Below are 23,575 nucleotides of genomic sequence, written 5' to 3'. Positions count from 1 at the left end.
TTTTTCATGCAGTGTCAGACTTCTGTTCAAATCTACATCAAAACCAAGACAATCCTCAGAGTGTGTTAAACCTCATTTTATTTAAAGTGTCAAATTTACCATGTGATTACAAGTTTTACAAGTAGTAGCTAAGTTCAGCTGACGAGCCGTTTTCTAACCAAAACACTCAGGAATTAAATAGGACATCCTACGTCATGAGTCTTTACAGACAAATGTCAGAGAGCAAAGTAAATGTTTCTCACTGGACCTGAAATGAACTGCTGCTAGTAAACAACAGAAAACTGCTACCACTTCTTTAAGCGAAACAATGACTCCCAAGATCACAAGCAGCATATTTCTATTTATCAAACATGTGAAAAAGCAGGAGAGAACAATATAATGGCGTATGTTACAAATATTCTAAAACAAAGTACTGTAGTACTTCAAAAGATGCACCTCACACTGGTACCAGAGATGAAATGTAAAGCAACAGCACTTTCACAATACAAAGCATGTTGGGATTGCAGTGAGGGTTTGTGCAGTCCACCCAACAGAGAAGCTCTCGATGACAAATTTCAGGACTCTCCAGTTTCATATTCGCACCATGTTGGACCTGTGGTGGTACCATATAAAACATAAATAAATTCATTATTTGACCATGACTTTTTTTGAAGCACTTAATGTGTGTTTATACATGGCTGCTAAGCAGTACTCATCACGTCTATTCTGCATTTGTTGTCTGTCCAACTACACGTTGTGCAGGCACTGATGTTTTACACAAATTAATTAAATTTAAATCGCTTTGACATGATGAATCAAGATCTGTTTGCACAGCAGAGTGATGCTAAGTAGGAAATGTGGCAACTTTCAGGTTAAAGATAAACAAAACTTTACTTTTTGAAACCATCCATTCAAATTGCCAGGCTGCACAACTCACCAACGGTTATCACCAGCGTTGTTGGTTGGGTCCTCGGTTGTACGGTGCACGCTGACGCAACACTCTCATGTTGCGGTATTTAGACATGATGCTGTGACTTTTCCTGAACACTGGTCTCTGGGTTGGGAAGGGACGTGGCACTAAGCTCTCCTTGTGAAAAACAAGAAATTAAATATTGCTTACTAAGTATGCAGAGTCTATGAGCTTTTGGCATCTTCCAGATAAAGTAACTGATCTCAGCTGAGATGTGCTCACCATAAGTGGTCTTCTCACAGGTCCAGTCACATCTGGGATCGGCCTCCTTGGACCACCAGGGAATCTTGGCCGCTGTAATACACAATGACGGATGAGTAAATACAGTGAGCAATTATCAAAACATTTCTACTACACTGAACAAAAATATAAATGCAACACTTTTGTTTTTGCTCCCATTTTTCATGAGCTGAACTCAAAGGTCTAAGAGTTTTTTCTATGTACGCCGGTTGGATGTTCTCCCAAACTCTCTGAAACACCTTTGGAGACAGTTTATGATAGAGAAATGAACATTCGATTCACAGGCAACAGCTTGGGTGGACATTCCTGCAGTCAGCATGCCAACTGCACACTCCCTAAAAACTTGCGACATCTGTGGCATTGTGCTGTGTGATGAAACGGCACTTTTACAGTGACCTTTAACTGTGGCCAGCCTAAGGCACACCTGTGCAATAATCATGCTGTCTAATCAGCATCGTGATATACCACACCTGTGAGGTGGATGGATTATCTCACTAACAGATTTAGACACATTTGTGAATATTTGAGAGAAACAGGCCTTTTGTGTACATAGGAAAAGTCTCTTTGCGTTCAGCTCATGAAAAATGGGAGCAAAAACTTTTATTTTTGTTCAGTGTATACATCATTCAAAAGCCATTCTGTTCTGTACTTTGATTTTTAACACTTACGCAAATTTAAGAGGCTGAAAAAACAGTTAACAGTAACGGCGTCCATGCCGATGTCATTCAGGGGAAACATGCAGATTAAAAATATGCATGTTTGGCTTTTTACCACTGCATTACACAGCAGACTTTCTCCATGGATTCCCTTACCTGCATGGGTCCTGGTCCTGGTCTCCTGAAGGGCCTCCCAGATCTGTTGTCCTGCATCATATTAAATGGCCTGTAAAAACATTAAGCGGATCAGAAACTGGACAGCATCTGCATGAAGCTTGAACTTTTGTTTCATTTTTGTTTATGTAATTCAAATGTGACATTTTTGTGCCCGAGAAAATTTCTCTACGCAGCTAAAAAAGGTGAGGGCAGCAGAGTCAGTCATTGAGAAACACTGGATTCAGTGAACCAGAAGATCTGACAATGCTCGTCTTTAATGTACCTAAACATCCTCTTGTCCAAATATCCACGTTTTCTGTCTTCAGGTGGTGATCTGGAATCACTGCTCTTTGACAGTCGTCTGTTCGGGGAAGTTTCTCCATCTGAACTGCGTTCTTTAAAAAGACAAAAATCAGGGGCATAAGCTGAAGCTGGAAACAATCAAACTCAAAGAGCAAAGAAAAGCATGTCAAACTTTTTACACATATCAGAGCTTATGAACTGCACAACAGTCACGCCCCTCTGGATTCTTCTTACAACACACAAGATCAAGTAAAGAATCGACTTACCAGACTTTGACTTTGGGCTGCGATCCTTTGGAGGTGAGCAGTCCTTGGAGGAGGAGCTCGGTCCGGGTGGCCAGTGGGACAAAACAACAAGATCACGTTTCTCAATGGGAGAAGATCTGAGGAGGGAAGTCATAAAGGTTGTGTTACAGTCGTCAGTGTTCCAATCCCACCAACAGCACAGCTTCCAAGTAATCCATCTTTAAAAACAGACTGCAAGTAAAAGGTCAAATTAACCTGTCAGCTCATAGAAATAATGCAATTTAAGCCAGTAATGAACAGCACTGTTTTGCAGGCAGATAAATGATCATAAAGCCACGCATCACTTGGGTACTTACAAAAACCATGGAATGTCCATGCTTCTTTACTCCTATTTTTGTACCCTGAGACAATCTGAGCTGTCTTCATTTACTCAGTGATTGTTAGAGCAGCCAAATCGTGGAGGACTTTAAGACACAGATCACATCACCAAATCTTCTATCATCTCTCTCTCAGAGGCACAGGAGGCCAATGCCTTGTTTTCACTCTTGGACTGAACTTTAGGTTTTATCATCAGGTCATTCCCAGTTCTTCTATTAGTCATCGTCGTCATCATCATCATCATCCCAAGGGCTTCACAAGAAGCCCATTTGATACCAAGGACGTCTGTAGTTCTGGACAAAATGGACGAATGCATACAGACTGGTGATTCTGTCAGCTTAGAAGCTTCTTCTCCATAGTTGTGGTTTTAAGAGATGATCCGATGTCTGTCCACAAACAAGTCCAGCTTTCAAGGTAACTTTCTCAAGGCTTTGCAGTGCCCATAAAGGAGACTTCCATCCCATGAGAATTCCTACTCTTCTTTAAATTCGGGTTGTTGGGTATGGCTGAAAAAAAGGTTGTCTGGTTCTGGAGTCAAGGAGCTAGCCCAGTGCTCTGTCTTCCTCTTCTGCAGTAGTTTAAGTTACAGTGGGACGAAGAACTGATCATCTTTTATCCATCACACTCAACAAGCAAAGTCTTCATAGGCTTAAATGAGCAGGTTTGGGCTTCACATTTTCGGTGCTGTAGATTTTAGTTGTATTAGCCTTGTAAAGTGGCTCATGAATGTTTTCATTTCCATCAGACTCATGATGCACACCTCTGATCATTAGATTTAGGTCACACGCCAAATAGGAAACAACAGGACATGCGGACATGTAGATCCAGCCAAAATTCACACAGAAGTTAATCAGGTTGTCTGGTAAAAATGCAAGACAAAGCCGACCTCGCTTCCATCTCAATGCAGCACCATGTTAGAATTCCTGCCCCTTGGGATCTCCTTTCATCTTGTTCACATCCATTTAACTCCATTCTGATTGGTCCATGTTGTCTCATCATTTGCGTTTCATCCTTATTAGAGTTGATGGTGTTCTTTTGTGGTCTCAGCCAATATATCTTTTTCCAGAAATTTAAAATAATACTTCAAGACTCATTTAACTGGAGGCATTTGAACAGATGTGCCCATCTAGTAGATCTGTGTTCACGGATTTGACTCTGGCGAAAGCTGATGTGACCATCTTTGATGTATTTCATCACAACATTTCCAAGACGATTCTCCAGCTTTGACATGATGATTATCTGGCGCATGGCTCCAAGTGTGGGAGTTATAGGAATGCTTCTTAAACTTCTTGTGAGCTTGAAGAAACAAAAGAAACTCCACTGCTAAAATGCACTATGTGAAATGCAAGTAGTAGCAGTTTGGCTCCTCTTCATTGTCCTAATTCTGATTTGGAATGGTGCAACACCATTATGCCTTTATATTTCAGCTGTTGCAGAATCATGCATTTGATTCTGATAAATGGGTCCTTCTGGCATAAATGAATTCACTTTACTTCCATTTCCACTTCTTTGTGACACATGAACTGGCCATTACTTGATGACGTGTGCATATGAAAAAGTATACATCTGATGACTGCATGAGGACAATCGAATCAAAAAAAATGTTTTTTAACGTGTTCCAATTCTTTGTCTTGGGTTTAACTATTTTTCTGTAGCAAAAATGTTTTAGTGTAACCACTTTGGAGGTTTACAAAAACCATTACTGGTACTTTGTAACTGAATTATGCTCCTTTTACTTTGTGAGTGACGATAAATGTATCTTCCTTTTGCCAGCTAACTGATAGAGGCAAGCAATGATCTCCAGCAACAAAACTTCCTCTTCTGCATTTTATGGCTTTGGCTGTTTGTTGTCAGCAATCATCATCATCATCATCACCGTCATCCATTGTGGACATATTTGAAGCACAGCGTGTGTTCTTGGAAATTCCTGGATCAATCATGCCACTTGCCTTATATTTTGTCTTAAATTGGACATGCAATGTTGACACATCTCTTTTCCCCCAGGCCCATGCATAGCTGACCGGTTTCCAGTTATTTATAAGTTGCAGCATGGCAATTTCAGCTTAGGTCATGTTAAATGCAGTCCTCTTCATCTCCATCAACTGTCTTGTTCTGCATACAGAAATATACTGCTTCCCACTACATGTCAGAACTTCAGGGTCAATTCACTTTTGCTCTCTAGTGAGGACAAAGGGGTCATCTCAACATGCTGAAGGGTTTTAAGACCGTAAATGCTGAGAAAAAGCAGAATCCTTTAACAGCCCAGCTCAACTACTTTTTCCACATTCCTCATCACGGTTTTTAAACATTTGTGCCGGGAATTAAAACAGGTTGGCTTTAACGACGTGCTGTGTGACCGGAGAATAAACCTTCTCTTCATCCGACTGGACAGGTAGGTACTTTGACACATATGTAGCACGCAGATAGGGGGGGCATTTGAATACATTTGTGGCTTTTCCTCAACTGAACCACTGTTGCACATTTAGCTCATCACGATATCTCCATTTTCCAAAGCTGGCATCACTTTCACACAGAGACATTCTTTGTTGACCTCCTAATCACCATCAAGCCCCTGCGAACAGTGCGACAAGGAAAATACCGTACCTGTGTGTGTTCAAGGACCGGCGAGACTCCACCTGTTCTTTTCCTGTGTCAGAGTCTCTTGAAGACTTGCTGGTATTGCTTTCTTCTCTGGAGGGTGACTGTTGTGGTTTTGCTCTTCGTGGCTCCAACTTTTTCAGAGGAACTGCATTTAACTGGAAACGTTTCTTCCTGATGGCAAGAAGAGAGGTGAGGTTTCCTCGTGGTGCAGAGTCACCAAGGCGAGGCCTGGGTTTCATAGCTGGGGGTATTCTGAGCCTCATGAAAGGCTCTGCTCTGATTTGACGGCTCTTAATTAGGAAACTTTTATCCCTAAGTGACAAAGGTCTACCACCAAATGGCCTGGGAATACTGAGCAGCTGAGGTCGCTCTCTCCGGGGCTGTTTTGCGTTGCCATGCTCCAGTGCAGGGTTTGACAGGGGCATGCTGATGTCTGACATCCTCCTCTTGCGGGGTCCTGCCACTTGCCTCTCCTGAGGGTTCCTGTGATAGGTGGATGACGGTGATGGACCTCCTTTCCATGCGGGGGGTCTGTAAGGGGGCAGGTGAGGGACATCTTGTGCCCTCTCTCTACTGTGGGATCGGCTGCCCTGCCTCTTCACTGGACCACGCTGGCGTCTGGAGTCTTGCTCAGATGACCACCTGCATACCCATCAAACAATAGAGAAATCATTACAATGACAGATCCATTGCCATTTAAAGTGGGAGGTGGAACTTTAAACTTTTATCTTAATGCAGCCCCTTCATAAAGCCATGATAGAATGAAACAGGTAAGAGATGTAAATTGTCAAAGACCAATTACAGATGTAACACTCCTCTCAATGGCAGCTGAAACCACATTTACATCAGACTAATAATAAATATGAGCTGGAGCTCAGCAGAGGCGATTATTACAACCCGTGTCACTGGGAGGGCTGGCCAGCTTCAAGCCTCCTCTCTAATAAATTTACCCAGCTGGGGTTGTTGCTTCACTCCTGTACCTCTCTGTACACGAGCCTCTCCCATGCATCTCTCTGGGGCTCCTCTGTGACCCAGAGGGCCCGTGTTGTCCATTGTGTGGATGAGAGAACGATCCAGCCTCATTCCAGCGTTTCATGCCATGACCCGAGTGTTCAAAGGGCCTTTCTCGTTGACTATAACTCCCACGAGGGTCTCGTCCACGCTGCTCCTGGTGGGGAACCCCTGACTGCCTTCTGGGGCCCCTGTAAGATCCCTGGTAGGGTGGTGCAGAGCCTTGCCTCCTGTCAGCTGGGTGGCCACGGAAATTTCTTGGGGAGGGTGACCTGTGGCCTGAGGGGTGGCCATGGAAAGATGGGCCCCTATGGCTCTGGTGTCCTTGTGCAGGACTGTGAGAGGATGACTGATGCTGGACTTGAGGGGAGCGATTTGGCCTAGATGGAGAAGGCCTCCTCTGGTTATGGTGTTGATCCATTTTGGGAGGGTATGTTTGAAAGGAATCCTGATTCTGTGACCTCCAGTGATTGAACCGTGGCTCTCTGTGTTCTCCCATCAGAGGAACTCTTTTGACAACTGGGGGTCGTCCTCTACCTCTGGAGTCTCTCCAATTAAATGGAGCTTTTCCTGGGTAGCCCTGGACATCTCTTCGATTTTTGGAGTTGGGGTTGTAGTTCCCTTCAGAGGGTCCATTACCGTGACCATCTCCATATGGTCTGACAGGACACAACAAAAAGAATTAGTAAATGACAACACATACTGCCACTTCAAATCATTTTGGAAAACTATGAGCAAGCATTCATTTTAAATCACAATCAGAACTCAAAACTAAATATTTAATAACCATACCACCACAGAATGCGAGTCAAACTATACCTGACAGAAAGATATTACCTGGGCTTTAGGCGAGGCGGTCCAAAATGTGTTCGGACCATCTTTGGAAGTAAGTTAATACTGTAGGGACAAAAAAGAAGACATCATACTGAATGTGACAGCCAAAAGTAGATACAATGCCAGATTCCTCTTCGACTCCTAAGTTTGACCTTATCTGACTCCAAAGTTGAATCAAGTGTGAAACTGAGTCAGTTGTCTACATGTTGTCTTCATCAAGGTTAGTTCCAAGTAAAGCTAAGTTTCAATTCCAGTTAAGTTTCTTTTACTTACCCTCTATTACTTCTATTTAATCTCACTTATATTGTGGACGTTCAGGTCAGTCAGTCGATAAAAGCTGAATTAACATCATTACTAAACAACATTTTAATACCAATAAAAATAAAGTCAAAATTGTTGTAAAAAAACAACAAAAAACTATGGGCTACTTTAGAAGTATGTGTAACTTGGTGGGACACAACATGCAAAAGTTCTGGTAGATTAATCGTAGCAACCGGACTTGTTTGAGTTCCTTGAGGACGTTTCACCTCTCATCCAAGAGGCCTCATCAGTTCTGACCAACGAGCTGGGAGTTCCAGATACTTATATGCTAATGGTTTGAACCGAAACTCAGGTGTTAATGGCTCCTTTAGCATATAAGTATCAGGAACTCCCAGCTAGTCAGTCAGAACTGATGAGGCCTCTTGGATGAGAAGTGAAACGTCTTCAAGGAACTCAAACAAGTCCGGTTGCTATGATTATTCTACCAGAATAGCCATGACCTGGATGACTGAGAATCCTCACAGACAACATGCAAAAGCATGATTATCCTTTAAATTAACATTTTTAAAGACTCAATTTGAACACATGTTAAACTGAAGAAATCTGTGACAACAAACTAACAGTGTAATAAAAAAAAATTCACTTGCTCAGTATAAAAGCTGCTTTAGGTTGTTCTGTGCAGGAACTATAATTCAAACAATTACAAACAAATGGTAAATGCATATTTCTTTACCAGGTACGGTCACATATCTGTACAGTCAACCCACTGCAACATGTAAACGATTACTCAAGGATAAAAGTTCAGTCAGAAGTTAGTCTAATCAGTACTATCAGTACTAACAATCACTATTGATTAGATTGGAAGACGCCCATTGTAGTCCAACTCCTTCCTTTCAAATGCATCTATAAAACATCTAGGAGCCACACCTTTTAGTAAGAAAACGAAATTTAAACTCCAATTTAACAGACTAGTATAATATAGGCGTTTACATGAACGTTATTTAAAGAAGTCTTCCAGGCTGCTCGGGAAAAACTTATCTGCAGCAATTTCCCCACCAGGGAGTGTTGAAACCTGTTGTACTTTACCCACGCCATGTGCTATCTTTTAGTCAATACTCTCGTACCATAAGATCATGGTACAAATTTTTAAAAAGAATAAATACATTATACGTAACAACTATATGAAAAGCCACATTTTCCATTCTCTTGTTTGTCAATTATTTTTCCTGACACATGTGGCGAAATATTAGAGTCTCCATGTTAAATTCAATTTCCCTACCAAAATAAATGCATCTAAACGAGACAATAAATGTTTCTCATACCGCATTTGTATTCTAAACTTGGATGAGAGCATCTGAATTATTTGGATACGTCTACCCTGGATTAGATGTGTTTGCTAAGGGTTAGCTATGTTTACTATGGATCGGCTGTGTTTACTATGGTGGCCGCTGCTTCGGTTTCACTCCTGATCCTGGTTGAGGAGCGGAGCAGATCCCTGCTGCCATGTTTAGCATTAGCTGGTTAATACAACCCGACCCAGTCATTATGTTCGTTCTGCAGGGAACCCAACCCAAAAACTGAAGTGGTGAGTACACCATGTTAACATTCACCCTGGGTTTATATTTATCAACACGAACATGGAAATGCAGCTCGAGTTGCGCAAACAGTTTTATATTTTTTGCTAATTTCTCTAACGGCAGCTAGCAACCGTAACGCTCGACGCAGCTCTCACAAAATGGCATTCGCATCGGTCACTTGAGTCATTTGAGCAGCTTTAGCAACATGTTGCGTAAAATAAATCACGAAACGTTACGCTTAGCTGACTCCCGACAAATACAACTTAAAACTATAGTGAAGTACTTACCAAGAACAGGCGAGGGTGAGGCGAATACTACGTGCGACACAGTAAAGCAGCTCTCGCACTCTTCCTCGTCGCACCGCTCCCCTTTAAGGCAGCGCCAGAGCGCCACTCTTGAAGCGCCACCTGCCGCCCCGGAGGAGGAACTACACGTCGACAATTCGTCTTTGTTTTAAATTTAAATTCTGCACCTCATCCATCTTTTTAGGTACACATAGGCAAAACGTAATCTAATTCAGAAGCCTTTAATGAACTCAATGACGGTTTTATCGTCAGTTTTATTTTATAGTTTATTTTTAAGGGTGTCTGTGTAGATTCCCAGTCATCAAGGTAATCATGGTAATCACAAGAGTTTCAATAAAAGCGCACTGCGCCTCTCACTTTTTTTGTTCTTGAAGAGTCTTCTTCAGTTCAAAATGACTGATGAGGGATCCCAGATGTATTTCCTAACCTGTGGACAGTGGTTAATCAAAGAGCCGATACTCACATACATGCCTGAAGGTGTGAATGGTTGTGAAACTGCCAGGTCAGTAGTCACTCAGTATGTTAATAGCATTGAAATTTTCTGGGGAGAGATCTCAAGTACCTGATAAGTGATTTCGTCGACTCCCTCCTCTTTTAGAGGTTTGTGTTCCAGCCTAATACAGATGACTTCTTTCATTCCTCTCTCAGGCCATGTGTCTTCTCTGTTCTGAAAGTTTTAGGGGAAAGGACTCCTCAAAGGAATGCCCCCTCTCTTTTGCATGCAGGTGGACTGCTGAGTCATGATCTGAGGAGCTGGTTCTCCTGTGCTGAGCCATGCACTTGTGGAGCAGTTGTGCAGTCTCTTCTATATATAGGTCAGTGCATTCCTCCCTCTGTTGGACTGTATGTACTAAATTGCTCAGCTTCAGACTGAACCAGTTTTCATGTCAGATGTTTAGAGAGAGTCCTTCTAAGATTCTCAGACACACCAGCTACATTACCAGCAGTTTTTCTTCTCTGTTTAATGTTGTGCTTTTTTCCACATCTCTTTGCTCCACTAATAAAGGCCCAGTTAGATTAGCAACAGGTTTTAAGTGCTTTCTTAACATGTGTGTGTTCCTTTTCTTTCCCCTTCATCTTGGTGCACACATTGACAGTACTCAAAACTTACAACTGTGAAAATATCCAATGATAATAATAATAATTTTGTTGGCAAACAGCATAGTAGTTTTGTAATTTCCTCCTTTGTGCATTCAGTTACTAATGTCTGAACAGCTTCATTGCATAAGCACACATTACCACAAAAACAAAAACACAGAACTCCCAGTTTTACACTTTATTGTTTCAGATAACACTGTTATGACCATGCTTACCATGCACAATGTCTACAGTAATTACATAACTTAAAGACTGTGATGTGTGGGTATGAGCAGACTTGAATAGTTTTTCAACTGACTGTAATTTCTTTATGCTCATTTGCTTTTACGTAAAATCAGTCCTATTAGCGATAAAGACTGCAACATAACTGCAAAGTATAAAGCAAATCCTAACTCACAAATACTGTATGTTTCTGTATGGCTACTTCACTTAAGACTTTTTCAGCTACGGGTAATCTGAGGAACACAAACCTAAATTTCTCCTTATAAGTGAGATAACAGTGTGTCCAAGCTGTCGCTATAATTATCTGCAGCATGTCGGAGATGATGCATTTCAAACCAAGGTTCAAGTATTACAGGTGACACACAGCTATCCCAGTGATCAAATGGAAAGATAAACACAGAAATAAAGAAACTGGTTAGTCCCTTATAAGGCATCTCTACTGAAATTACATTTTTGGCAAAACACATGAAATGAATAACTGCAATTATTTGTCTTTTTCTAATTTGCTCAAGATGTTAAGGAGCCCACTGAATAGTTCCTGCACATGACAGAGCGATGGAAGGAGACAAACCTTAACGGCAAACAGCATTTTTATAGCTACAGGATAGACATACAAGTTGGTTGTTAAACACACATTCCTGCTTCAGTGCACTTCAGACTGACACATCAACAGCCTGATATCTACTCAGTGGAACGAATGTCTAATAGATCTGTTTGCACTGAGTCGATCACAGCAAGGTTCTCCCACCGAAAAAAAAATGACGTGAAGTTGCTCAGCTGTCTGCATTTTCATCATTTGAAGCCAATTTCATCAGAAGAGTTATTAAATAAAGGGTACCTTGCTTGCTTGATTACTGTGTAGTTGTAATAGAGTCCAAGTAAGAGATTTCTTCTGATGCTGTACCATCATTTGTGTTGATGCCAGGATTTTTTTTTTCTTTATTGTGCAGCAGCATTCAAGTTGACAGTTATGGCCTCATATTTCTCAGTCACATGCAGTTAGAAAGCCTCAGCTAAAGATCAAAAAGAGTCAAAGGGAATCATGTCATAGCTAAGGATTTTTTAAAAAATTGAACAATCCCATGACTGCACATCACTGGGTTAAGAGGAAAGGATCGCTGCGGTTCTGACAGCCTGGTTGGATTTTAGTTTGCCAGATAAATTCCATCTGAGTCAATGCATGCATGAATAACATTACCTAGAAATAACATTTTTAAGTATTAAAAACTAGGCCATTGTTAAAATGAAATCGTCATGCCTTCCCCTGCATCACACTGAGTTTGATTTAAAGGCTTGATGCAGTCACTGGTGCTCTGAGCAGGCTTTAACACTCCAGTGATGGAACTTAACTGGGACCCAGTGAGGAAAAAAAACAACTGAGAATCTTACCAAGCTAGTGTAAGCTAGTAGTTTGTTTTCTAAATTCCTATAATATTCAAAACCCTGATATTTGCCTTTTTTTGTCATTATGTCACAAATCTACACAAACACACATTCTCTCCATGACTGTCTTACAAATGCACATCTTACACTTAACAAGATTAGACCGGATCTTAAACATGTCATTTCTGTGCCCAGCTGCTATGTGATTAGTACGCAGGAGGCATTATTTTTATATTGCATGTCATAGTTAACTTTTTTTTTTTAGACAATCTCTATGGCTCTATTTCCATAACTGTGGCGACACAAGGGCAAAATGCGACAACCTGTGTGTGTGACAGAGAGAAGAGAGAGCGAGAAGGCAAGCAGGAGAGCTGGAGAAAGAGAGGGACTACTGGACGCTAAGTTTATTGGAGGATGGAGGCGACACCCCAATGAGCTTTGAGTCTGACATGGGACTAACAACGCCCTCGATGAGGTTCTTGTTGCAGTCTCCTATGTTGCTATCAGAGGACAGTTTGGGGTAGGTGGCACTTCCAGTCAGGTCTATGAGATCTTCCAGAGCTCGAGTGTTACTCATGCCACTGTGCTGCATTTCGTTGATGGGTGAGAACTCTGGGATTGAAATGAGCTCTTCCCTTGAAGCTGGGCTGAAATATATTAATAAAAACAAGCAATTAGATGTAATATTCAGGTTTTAAAAATGAAAATCAGTGGCGCTCTTGATGACTGTGTGTAAAGTGGTACAAAATATAGTGGTACCTATATATTTTTTTTCACAGTAAAGTCATCATATCACATTTCCTCAGTTCACACTTCAGTAACAAATGTTTACCTGCAGACTCACCTGACCTCCATCGACTGCACCTCATCACCAGACCCTGTTCGCTTCACATCTAGAGGCTCCAGCTTGATGATTGGTAGTGATCCCACTGGTAGGGGCGTCACAGGGGGTCTAACAACTTCCACCCGGGACCCTCCTTGAGCCTTTCCCTCAGCTGATGTCACATCCAGGCTTTTCTGTTTGCTCACTTCAGCAGTTCGATGACTGCTCACCAAGGCACTTCCTTCACCCTTCACCGCTCCGTTCATCATGCTTCCCTCCCTTTGGTTAACTTTGGCATCTGCTGCCGGCTTCGTCGGCCCTTTATTTGTTTGGTCTGTGACTTTCACATTTGTGTGCTGCTTGTTTACATTCACTTCCGTCTCTTTTCCCTGCTGCTTGAGAACGCAAGCTTTGGCGTCTTTGTTAAGGTGGCTGCTTTGCTCTTCGCTGCTCTGTTTGGCGTCGGGTCTCTTGTCGGGAACATTGTGTGTCGGTGCCGCAAGATGGGTGTTGTTTTTAACTTGCGCGCTCTTCTGATTGTCCATCGGCGATGCTGCTTCTTTCTTCACGGCCTCTTTTGTTTTGACCTGGACCTGCTGTTTAACCTGAAACTCAACCTTTTTGACTGCCTGCTCGCTCACCTGAGCAGTAGTTTGAACAGTCTTTACATCCCCTGTGGAGAGTAAAAAACATCACAGTGGGCCTCACTTTATTTGGACTGTCCAGTCATCATCATCTGTTTAAGCTTGAATAGAAGATGCTAGGGATTTGTCCAAAGTTCAACTCAAGAATGGCAGCATCCATCCATCCATTATCTATACATCACTTAATCCTCACTAGGGTCGTGGGGGGGCTGGAGTCTATCCCAGCTGACTTAGGGTGAAGGCAGGGGACACCCTGGACAGGTCACCAGTCTATCACAGGGCTACACTTAGAGACAGACAACCAAGCACACTCACATTCACACCTACGGACAATTTAGAATCACCAATTAACCTCAACATGTTTTTGGACTGTGTGGGAGGAAGCCGGAGAACCCGCAGAGAACCCATGCTGCATGAGGAGAACATGCAAACTCCACGCAGAAAGAACTGGCGACCTTCTTGCTGTGAGGCAACAGTGCTACCAACTGCGCCACCTTGCAGATAATCGCAGCAGATGTCACATAATACCACCGTCATAAATATCGAAAGTGGATCAATTGTAAAACCTGAGTTGAGAATTAACACTGGACAGCTCAAACAAAGTGTTAGCTCACACTGTGCAGGGCAGTCCCCTGGAGAGAATGCTTAATAAATCTTCCAAGGGCATTTTCAAGAGCAGCTAATTTTGCACTCAGCTCCCATGGTGCTGCTCTACAGTGAAAGGTGCCCTATCAGCACCAAGAAAAAAGTCCTTGGCTGCTGCTCCATATTCCACCATGTGACGTATAAACCCATCACAGATTCACAATGCAGGGCGCAAACAATATGTTGCTTGGTCAACTTCTTCTGAATACCCAAAGCTTTGGAATTATTGCATAACAGGACAATAACAGGAATGCAGGAACAATATTGGTGTCTGTTCTCTACTGAGAATTCACACAAGCCAACAAATATTTAGATAACACATGCTCAAAATTAGCTAATACAGGGTTTAAATCATAAACCATACATGCCCTGTTTGCATTTTTACAGCTGCAAGGCATACAGCGAGGGGTGGAGAAAGCAAGGACAGCAAGCAAACTTAAAGCATCTGCGGGGCGACTGAATAAAATACTAACCTGCAGACTTCGCCTCCGCCTGCTCCTCCTTCTGATTCAATGCAGAACAGAGACAACCAACAAAGTTTGTGGCAATCAGGACACAAAACCAAAGTATCACCAACAATAGAATTTAATAAAGATATTAACAACAGAAAGTTTAATAAATTAAATTTGCAAAAAAAACATCTGGTTTACACAATCAGCAGGCGCTTAAAGGCAGCAGGTTTACTGTATGAGAGCAGAAGGTGTCTCTTACAGTACCTTCAAGTCAGCTTCACCCTTCCTAGTTCTCTTCATGATCTCCTCAATTCTCTGCAAAGATATAGTGACATTCAATCATTTTATGAGACAATAGTGACGTCAGTGCAAAATGCATTCAGAATACAATGTTGTTTCTTCCTACTGAGGGTATTTCTGCATAAAATAACCTTTTTCCTGAGCTGCCTCTCCTCCTCTTCTTGTTGCGCCTGCAGTTCTCTGTCTTGCCGCTGACGCTCTGCATCCTCTTGAGCCTGGACTTTGGCTTTTTCTTTCTGTTTAGGGCAAGAGGACATCTATTTGTAGCCAAAATGTAACTTAAACTCACACAAGCAAATCTAAATCCAGACCATGCAGGCCTAGATATAAGGCCATACCGCAGTCTAGTACATTATAATGAGCCCTGACCTCTCTGTCCATCTGGGTCTGTAGCTCCTTCTCCTGCTGTTCCTTCTTTTGTTTGTCTTCTTCTTCTTCCTTCAGCCTGTTATTATCTTCCTCATTTTTCTCTCTTTCCTTTACTTGTTGAGCCTTCGCCTCCTGTTGTCGCTGCTCCTGCACCAGTTGTTTCTTCAGCTGCTCATCCCTCAATCTGATCAAGTGTTAACGCCCGTTACACACATTTTTAAAAATTTACAGTTTATTTATTGCTGTTTTTAGGCCTTGATGTATTTAAATAAACTCACCTTTCTTCCTCCTCTTGTTCCCGTTTTTTCTCCTCTATCTCCTTCTGAGCACGAGCCTGACGCCTTCGCTCTGCCAGCAACCTGGTAGCCTCCTCTGCATTCGTTGTGCCAGCTGCCGCCTTCCCTGCCAACGTGCACGCCGCTGATTCTGTCACACACAGAAAGATGGTGTAAGTTATCCAAATGTACTAAAACTGGATGTAGAATGAAAAGGCATTTGTACAAAAGTCCACCTTTTTTCTTGTCTCCATCCTGAACGTTGTTCTGCACCTTTTTCTCTGACGAATCCACTTTGGGAGACATTTGGTTCTTTCTGTCAGGAGACTGATTTCTTTCAGTTCCTTCCACCTTAAGATGCTTGTCAATGTGTTCACCTTTAGAAGGTTGGCTTTTAGTTATGTCAATGTTGACTACATTCTTATCAGCTTGTGAAGATGAATTTGTGCTGCTGACGTCAGGATTCTTTTTCACAGCCGTCTCCGTTTTGGATAGTTCGGAATTTTTCTCGGGTTTCTTTTCCTCCGATTTCCTGTCATCACTTGTCAGGTTTGGGCGTTGTCTCGTTGGAGAGTAATGGTACTGATGTGCACTGCTGGGAGACTGGGCACGCATCCGAGACACCAGCCTGCAACCAAGTAAAGCTGTCTGGCTTAAGAATGAAGTGTTTCATGAGGAATTTAACAAAAAAAAATACTGTTGTGCAAATAAACTGACGTCCCACCTTCCATGCCAACAACAAATAATCTTACTTGGAGGTAGTAGGGGAAGCCAAGTGCTTGTTGACACTGGCAGGAGATTCAGATCTTCTCACAGGGGATCCACAACCTGGGGATGCGGTTCTTCTTTCTCTGCGTAGTCGCTCTTTCTATAAGCAGTGATTTAAAATGATTTAAATGATGACAGGTGTTGTTGCAAATACATCCAGGTATAGGATACGATTTGTGCATCATCTGACCTTGGGGGTATTGGGAGTAGACTGAGAGCCTCCGTGAAGTCCAGCTCTGCTGTGATCTGCAGGGTTCAGCGAACTGCAGAAAGGTGACCTGTGAGGGCTGCAGGGAGCTGAACGATGACAAACATGATGCTTATCAAATCAAATAACGGCCAATAACAACTGACAGAGGGATAATAATACATCGTCGGGGGCAGAAGGGGAGCTCGCCTGGACAGTGTGTGCTGCACTTAGCTGGAGCTTACAGACTCAGTTTTGCAGCCAAAGTAAGTTGGCAGAGATAATATCACAACACGAGAATATGAGAGGCCGCATGCTAAGCCACAATCTACGAGTAGTGGTGATCAGTTTTCTGTTTTGTTGGAAACCTCTGCATCGTTGTCTTTCAACTGCCAGGATGACTGATTATGCCAACCGTCAAACATAAGGGGGTGTGTCTGCAGTGTTGCTTTTGAATTAAACCGTGAGTCTGTGCGCTGCCACACAGTATGTTGCAAGTACACACATGCCAGCATGGTGGCTGTGAACAAAAGTTCAGAACCCAGTTCCCAACATTTCTCTCTGTGCCACACCTAAAACAATGACGGCGAATGAAAACACACACACACAGACCTTGTGCAAACTCACGATCACAAAAGCAAAGTTCCTAAACATAGACGACATTATACAACACCAGAAACAGTCTTTTCGTCACCTTTTGTAATTTGTCATCCTTTCCTCACTCATCATAAAGGGCAATCTCAAAGGAGTGCAGTCATCTCAGTGGGGTGACGGTATCTGTGGCTATTTTAGTGCGCATATTTCTATTCTAGGTCATGTGCGAATAATCTCAATGGACTCAGAGTCAGCATCACTTAGGTGGTTTCATTTTGAAACTCTATTCTAACATTATCAATATAAAAGATGAAACAAACACTCAAACTGTGACTTCAACTGTTTCATGTCGTCGAGATTTCCAAGTCATCCCGATCCAGTGTTCTTTAGTCTGTTTGTAATTATGGAGAGTCTACTAATCTGGGGGAACTAATCCGGAGGTTGACTTCTGGATAGAGTTTCAGTCCTGATTAAATATGTTTACTACAGCAAACGTATCATGTAGGAATACTGGGCTTAGGGGGATGAATTAATGCAGGGAAATGTATTTACACCATCAGTGGTTAGTGAATGAAATAGCTGATGCTTTTTCTTATTGTTCTCTTTTGCCAGCATGGTGGCCCATCAGTAATCGTACTGCAGAGTTTGTCTCTGCAAGACAGGAGAGAATAAAAGTCCCACCAAATGAAAGGGCTCAGCAATGCATGCGTATTAGGTAAGCTCCCGTTCACACCACTATGTCACGATACATTTTAAAATAACTTATATAAATAACTTTCAATTTGCATCCCTGAAATGTCAACAATATTTTCACCTTGACTTTTTCGACTCAAAGGTAAAAGCCACTGCAGCGGAGCACAAATGCAGCAAACATAATGAAGCCTGCAGTATATCCAGATCACTTTGCAGAGATACAGTATATACACATCACATTTACAGAAAAAGAGAAGCATTAAATAAGAGAACAGCTGAACAGCCATGCATCACGGGAACTACCTTCGGTTCTAGCTGATGTCTCAGCTCAGACACAAACACGGTAACACAGACACGGTAACACAGACACGGTAACTGTTGGATGAATGGGAGGGGAGGTGCATTTGGGAGGGCATGGGGGCTTAACTTTACCAGATTCGCTGACAGCAGGAAGGGGGGAGGCAATGCCATGGGAAAAGGCGGAGGCAGCAGAGAAAGGGAGTGGGGCATTCTCACAGTCACCTATAGGCAGCGGGCGGAGCAGAGCAGAGCAGAGCGTTATGAACAGTTCATCTGAGCAATTCCTCATCCAGCTGTAGAGACCTGGTGGGAGTTAACATACCGGCAGGGATGTTGTGATGCGATGTAAATGAAACAGTCAAGTTTTTTTTGTTTTTTTTTAAATCTGATTTAAAGCCACTCTGGATAGTTTTTGATCGTGATGATGGGTTCTTATTTCATTCATTCACATGAGTGCAGAGCAACATAGACACCCGTGCAGACATGTTATTCCATCCCGTCTCTGAAGGGAAACAGGAACAGCCACTCGTTTCTGTTCATGCGTACTTCTGCAGCCAGGCCGTCGGCGATGATCGGGCCGAGAGAAAGCTGCCATGAACACACACACACACACACACACACTCTTTCTCTCTCTCTCTCTCTCTTTCTGTAATGGTATCTCACAGAAATACATATATTGCCTCTGCAGATAAAACACAGTTTCTCTTCTGCTGTTTCAGACCATTCAACCATATCTCCTGTACCTTCCAAGCTTCTTGTTTCCACAGCAATCTTTATCTCCATCTGTGTTGTTACCTGCTCCTGTAGGGCAGCCCCTGCTCCAGCGTTTTGTCCTCTGCTCCAGCTGAAGGCTTCGCTCCAGAGAACGTTTCATCAGGGCCTCGAGCCGCTCCTGAATGCAACACGGCACAAATTACATTTATTTGATCACCGTCACCTCACTGCTGACTTTATTTCTTTGCAGTTTATTACAACTGAAGAGTTCATTTGTAAAAACATATCACTCCATTTTTGTAGATTTTCAGGAAACTTATTTTTGTTGTTGTTTGTTTGAGATAATATCAATCAAACTGAAGTTGAGTGGATTTGACTCCAGAGAAATGACATGACAAAAATAGAGATAACTTAAGTTTATTGATATTCTCTCAGGTAGACGATGGAAAAGTGGGTTTTCTGAAGGTTTGAGAAGATGGAGTTATCTGTTTTTGCAAATGAACTCTTCAATTATAGATTATGAAGCTTTGATGTACCAGTAGGTTCTAGAGTTTGTACCAACTGACTATTTGTAACCATTAAATATGAAAACAGATGAAGTTCCCCAGAGCTCATATCACATGAAGTGTTGTCAAAATCTCAAACCATCCCTGATCACACACAAGACCATTAAATTCGTAATGGGCTGACCCTCTCCTCCTCGAGCTGCTGCCTCCTCTTCTCCTCCACTGCAGCTCTGCGTTGCTCCTCTTTCTGCCGCTGCTCCTCCAGCCGCCTCCAGCGTTCCTCCACTGTGCGTTCGTACTGCAGCCGAGCTCGGCGCTCCTTCTCTCTGATCAGCTGCTCCCTGGCCGCTGAAAGAGACAGAGGTCGCACGGAAAAAAACAAGAGTAATGAGCCAGTGTTGCTGCCAGAGGCTTTTTGCTATGCATTCACTCGTGGAGACTCTTAAGTGCATCTTAAATAAGAAGCAAAATGCAGCGATATCGGGCTGTTTTGGAACAAGATCAATATATTTAATCCCTAATGAAATGCTTCTAAGTTTGATTTGAGTGATTTTAAAATTTTCCTCTCAGTTAAAACTAACTGACAAAATGTGTCACGATAAGACAAGCTTGTATGCGTTGCAGTGAATTTGATTTCTTTCTGCCACTCCACACCCAAGATTAAGTCATGAAGATAGAAAATCCTCATCATCGTGGTGCAACTGCTGGAGCTGCAGGATTATCTGTGAGTAGGAGACCTACTTCTGTGAACTGTTCTGTGTTACTGTCACACTCCCCGAAGTGACACAACTATTCGTATCAAGAGCTCAGTGAACTCAGGATGAATCTTCCACTGGCTAACAAAGCTCCTCCGTGACCAATTAAACTGCAGACAGAAACGTGCCATGACAAAATAAAACTTTTCAAAAGAACAGAGTCACTTCGGAGTTGCTCATTTCATAAAATCAGCCCTTTTTTTTGTGCTTGTGCCAAACAGAAACCAGGACATCACCTACCCAGGCTTCTCTCCCTCTCTTCACGTCTCTCTTTGGCTAAACGCATCCTGTCATCTGTCTTCATGTAACCCTCCAGAACTGAAAAATGACAGACAATGTCAGAAAGAAAAAAAAAAGAAAAAAGACAATGCAGCCAAATTTTAAAATAAAAGAATCAAACTTACTTTGTTTACCTCCATGGTTGTTGCTGACGTTAGCTGCTAAGTGTGACGGGGATGCATGTCCATTCATGTGTGGCTTCTTCTCTGAGTTGGATGGAGCTGGAATCACCATGACCAGGGGGGGGGAGGAGAGAAAGCACACTCAGCTTTGTCTAAAGAGGTATGACATCAGTGTCCATTACTCAGCTGCAGATCTGCTTTCCTACCACCAGAGGGAAACATTAATTCAGCTCTGTGTGGGGTTACTCTGTGTTAAATGCATTGTGGTGCAAAATGTCCCGCGCCAAGGGCAAACTGCAACAGCACGCAGGAGAGGGAGAGGAAACTGTCCTTGATGTGGCAGTCACTGCACACATGCTGAATGTCACTTTTGGTTATTGTTGCAGAGCTTTTTTTTGTAACCAGCTCCTCCATTCACTTGACTACAGAGGAGCCCTAAAACACATTGTGCTAATAAACAGTAAACAGGCCCGCAGGAGGCAGACTCTCTAGAAACAGTGCAATCATTGATCAGTAAGTGAATTTCATCCTGATGAAACCACATGGAAGGAAAAGTGAGATTTATGTGGCAGAAGCCGGAGAGGATTACTCACTCGTCTTTCCTGTTCGAGCTGGTGAGCTGTGACCGTTTGTCGGAGATCTCTTGTCAGGAAGCAGAGTGATGGATGGTGGTGCCATCTTTTCCCCTGATGCACAAAACAGGAGAATTTGTGGAGTGCAGATCGAAACATGAGCTCCTGTTCTCACATCATCATAGCTACTTGTCTAAACATTGCTGGGTAGGAATAAATTCACAGGGTCTGTGTGGTCGGAAAATGTGTGACAACAACTTTACATATTACCTCATATGGTATATTAAATCTGCAATAAATAGACACAAGAATTAGACTAATTATTAACAAAGTAAAACCTTCTTTAGATTACACCTTAGGGATAGACTGATAATTTGTTTGGTTGATTCTTCCAATTAGCAGAATGTTTATTTTTCAGTGACAATTTCCAGAAAAATAAAGGATCTGTTTATGATGATCTAATGATCTATCAGTGGTCACTTGCAACGTCCCTCCCACAGCAGCATCTTATTGGTATTTCCTCATGACTTACAGCCTATCAATGCTGAGGGACAGATTGTGAGAAATTTTCTTTAAAGTTAGAATAGTAAACTAAAATATTAAAGCAAAGTTTTGTGTTTGTGCTATTCTAAACTTTGACACCATGATTTTGAATTTTTACTAGTTTTTAGTTGTTTTCTTGATTATCGATGATCAGAATCAACATCAGCCTACAACTATTATACACAAATTTTAAGCAGATACAGTCAAACAAACATCTTAAATCAGTGTCATAGTTAAGATAAACAAATCAAAAATATCAGACTAATCTATTGTGTGATCTGGATATTTTAAGAAGTCATTCTTGACACAGTAATCTAACCTTTGAACATGCCTCAAAGGAATAAAGTTTAATCCCACAAATTCACTGAATCGATACGTGCATTGTTGGCTAAACTGTCAACACAGAGCCAGTCGCTTCACTTGATCAAGTGAATTACTCTCTTTTCAGTCTGGGCTTTTTATTGTTTGCTGAAAGCTGGCAGACCACGCCGAGGTTTGGCTGATGTAGGACTGGACACCTAAAGTTTAAAGCTCGGCTGACTTAATTAAACGTATCACTGTGCCCACTCATCAATTATTTGTATTCATCACTTTCAATGATATCAGATTTTAGTGATATTTGTGGTGACCATAAGTGGAGTCTATTTAAAATGTGGCTTTAAGGGTAGTGAAGCTCACACTCAACATGTTATTTCCAAATGTAATAAAGCTGTTCATTCTTAAACATGAAAGCTGTTATTGTTGACTTGCAAGCTACAGAAACAAAAGTAGGGATGAAATAAAAAGAAAAATGACTTTTTCTTTAGTTTTGGCTTTTAAAAAAAGGTCTAAAAGTTCCATCATAGCTGTATCTAGCAGTCTCTTCCCAGTACATTATCAGTGAAGCAGTGAACTAGTGAAGAGGAAAATCTACTCTCATTCCAGCTGCATCCAATTTGATTATCTATCTGCAGGGAGATTTCCCTTCTTTCAGGGTGTGGAGGGTGAAAACTCGATAGCAAAGTGAACGATTAATCTTCATCCTGCTCCACAGAGACCCACAAAGTCATCACACAGCAGTTTGGTGCTCATACAAATTAGACAGTATAATCCACAGGCCTGTCCTGTACCACAGGCATCAGTCCAGTCCTCCTCTCTCCGCCCATTTCAACCCTTTTATCGGATTTTATCGCGTCATCACCAAAAAAATACAGCAACACAGCATCAGTATTTGAAGCTATCCCCTTTTTCCAGAGCTCTAATGCTGATCAACTGTCCTCACACGAGGAAACAAGAGATCACACAATGACACAACACAGAAACGCACAAAGAGGCGTCACTTATTTCTCGTGATTGCATCCATCAGATCTTATGGTTTAGGGTTTATTTCATTGAAAAGCTGTTACTGCGTTTTCACCCATGCTTTTCACCGTCAGCACGCTGAGTATTAGCGAATAAACAGGATGGGAGAAGCGGGATCATCGCAGCGCAGCGGCACATAAAGCGGTGCAAATGTCAGTTGCGTCATCCATGAGTCTGCCTTCAAGCCCTGCGTAAACACAACCAGTCCGACGATGGCACACAAACACACACCGAGCTTACCTGCCAGTGCGCCGGGTGGCGATGCGACGGCTTTCGCCATGGTCAGCCGGAATGCAGCCAAACGTACAACAGAGGCGCAGTCGCCCTACGCGGTCCGCAGTGGTGCCAATGCAGCACAGGTATCCGCTTCCGATGAGCGCAGCCAGAGCGGACAAAAAAACAAGCAGACACCATTCAGCCGGATGCTCTGAAGGTCATTATGAAGGCTGGGTGGTGATGTGGATGGTGGAGATA

The 23,575-nt window shown here is 42.4% G+C and overlaps 2 protein-coding genes across 4 annotated transcripts; both read right to left on the bottom strand.

The window, feature by feature from the left end:
• Positions 1-60: 60 nt before the first annotated feature.
• On the bottom strand, positions 61-9,580 carry LOC103353337 (uncharacterized protein C2orf16). Of its 3 annotated transcripts, none has more exons than XM_008276257.1 (10): positions 9,499-9,580; positions 7,377-7,436; positions 6,479-7,198; positions 5,532-6,170; positions 2,571-2,686; positions 2,285-2,396; positions 2,002-2,071; positions 1,172-1,243; positions 917-1,066; positions 61-592 (listed from the first exon to the last, which is right to left on the bottom strand). In XM_008276257.1, exons 2-9 carry the CDS (start codon positions 7,415-7,417, stop codon positions 926-928), a joined length of 1,911 nt encoding a protein of 636 aa, XP_008274479.1. In that variant the 5' UTR covers positions 7,418-7,436; positions 9,499-9,580; the 3' UTR covers positions 61-592; positions 917-925. The 3 variants fall into 3 exon arrangements, with proteins under 3 accessions (XP_008274479.1, XP_008274480.1, XP_008274481.1); XM_008276258.1 differs by having other exon boundaries at positions 917-1,063; XM_008276259.1 differs by having other exon boundaries at positions 6,509-7,198.
• Positions 9,581-12,607: 3,027 nt separating this feature from the next.
• Positions 12,608-20,757, bottom strand: map7d2a (MAP7 domain containing 2a). The gene is made up of 14 exons (XM_008276273.1): positions 20,658-20,757; positions 20,485-20,562; positions 19,674-19,837; positions 19,065-19,161; positions 16,686-16,792; positions 16,480-16,595; positions 15,964-16,355; positions 15,731-15,878; positions 15,453-15,636; positions 15,215-15,319; positions 15,048-15,098; positions 14,805-14,835; positions 13,064-13,715; positions 12,608-12,866 (listed from the first exon to the last, which is right to left on the bottom strand). The coding sequence occupies exons 1-14, from the start codon at positions 20,755-20,757 to the stop codon at positions 12,608-12,610; spliced, it is 2,484 nt and encodes an 827-aa protein (XP_008274495.1).
• Positions 20,758-23,575: the final 2,818 nt, after the last annotated feature.

Source organism: Stegastes partitus, unplaced genomic scaffold (genome assembly GCF_000690725.1).
Source record: "Stegastes partitus isolate 25-593 unplaced genomic scaffold, Stegastes_partitus-1.0.2 Scaffold67, whole genome shotgun sequence".
NCBI classification, from domain to species: Eukaryota; Metazoa; Chordata; class Actinopteri; family Pomacentridae; genus Stegastes; species Stegastes partitus.
Note: the sequence above shows the minus strand (reverse complement) of the source record. Positions and strands in the feature narration are given on the sequence as shown.

What these genes read in the sequence shown, in the direction of transcription:
- LOC103353337 (XM_008276257.1), bottom strand. Translation starts at nt 7,417, where the DNA reads ATGGTCCGAACACATTTTGGACCGCCTCGCCTAAAGCCCAG. An exon ending in CCGCCTCGCCTAAAGCCCAG is followed by an intron (nt 7,199 to 7,376) that starts GTAATATCTTTC and finishes GTGTCCTGTCAG; the next exon opens with ACCATATGGAGATGGTCACG. An exon ending in CGGTCCTTGAACACACACAG is followed by an intron (nt 2,687 to 5,531) that starts GTACGGTATTTT and finishes TTCCCTCCTCAG; the next exon opens with ATCTTCTCCCATTGAGAAAC.
- map7d2a (XM_008276273.1), bottom strand. Translation starts at nt 20,757, where the DNA reads ATGGTGATTCCAGCTCCATCCAACTCAGAGAAGAAGCCACACATGAAT. An exon ending in AGGGTGAAGCTGACTTGAAG is followed by an intron (nt 14,836 to 15,047) that starts GTACTGTAAGAG and finishes GCATTGAATCAG; the next exon opens with AAGGAGGAGCAGGCGGAGGC. An exon ending in GTGCAGTCGATGGAGGTCAG is followed by an intron (nt 12,867 to 13,063) that starts GTGAGTCTGCAG and finishes AATATATTTCAG; the next exon opens with CCCAGCTTCAAGGGAAGAGC.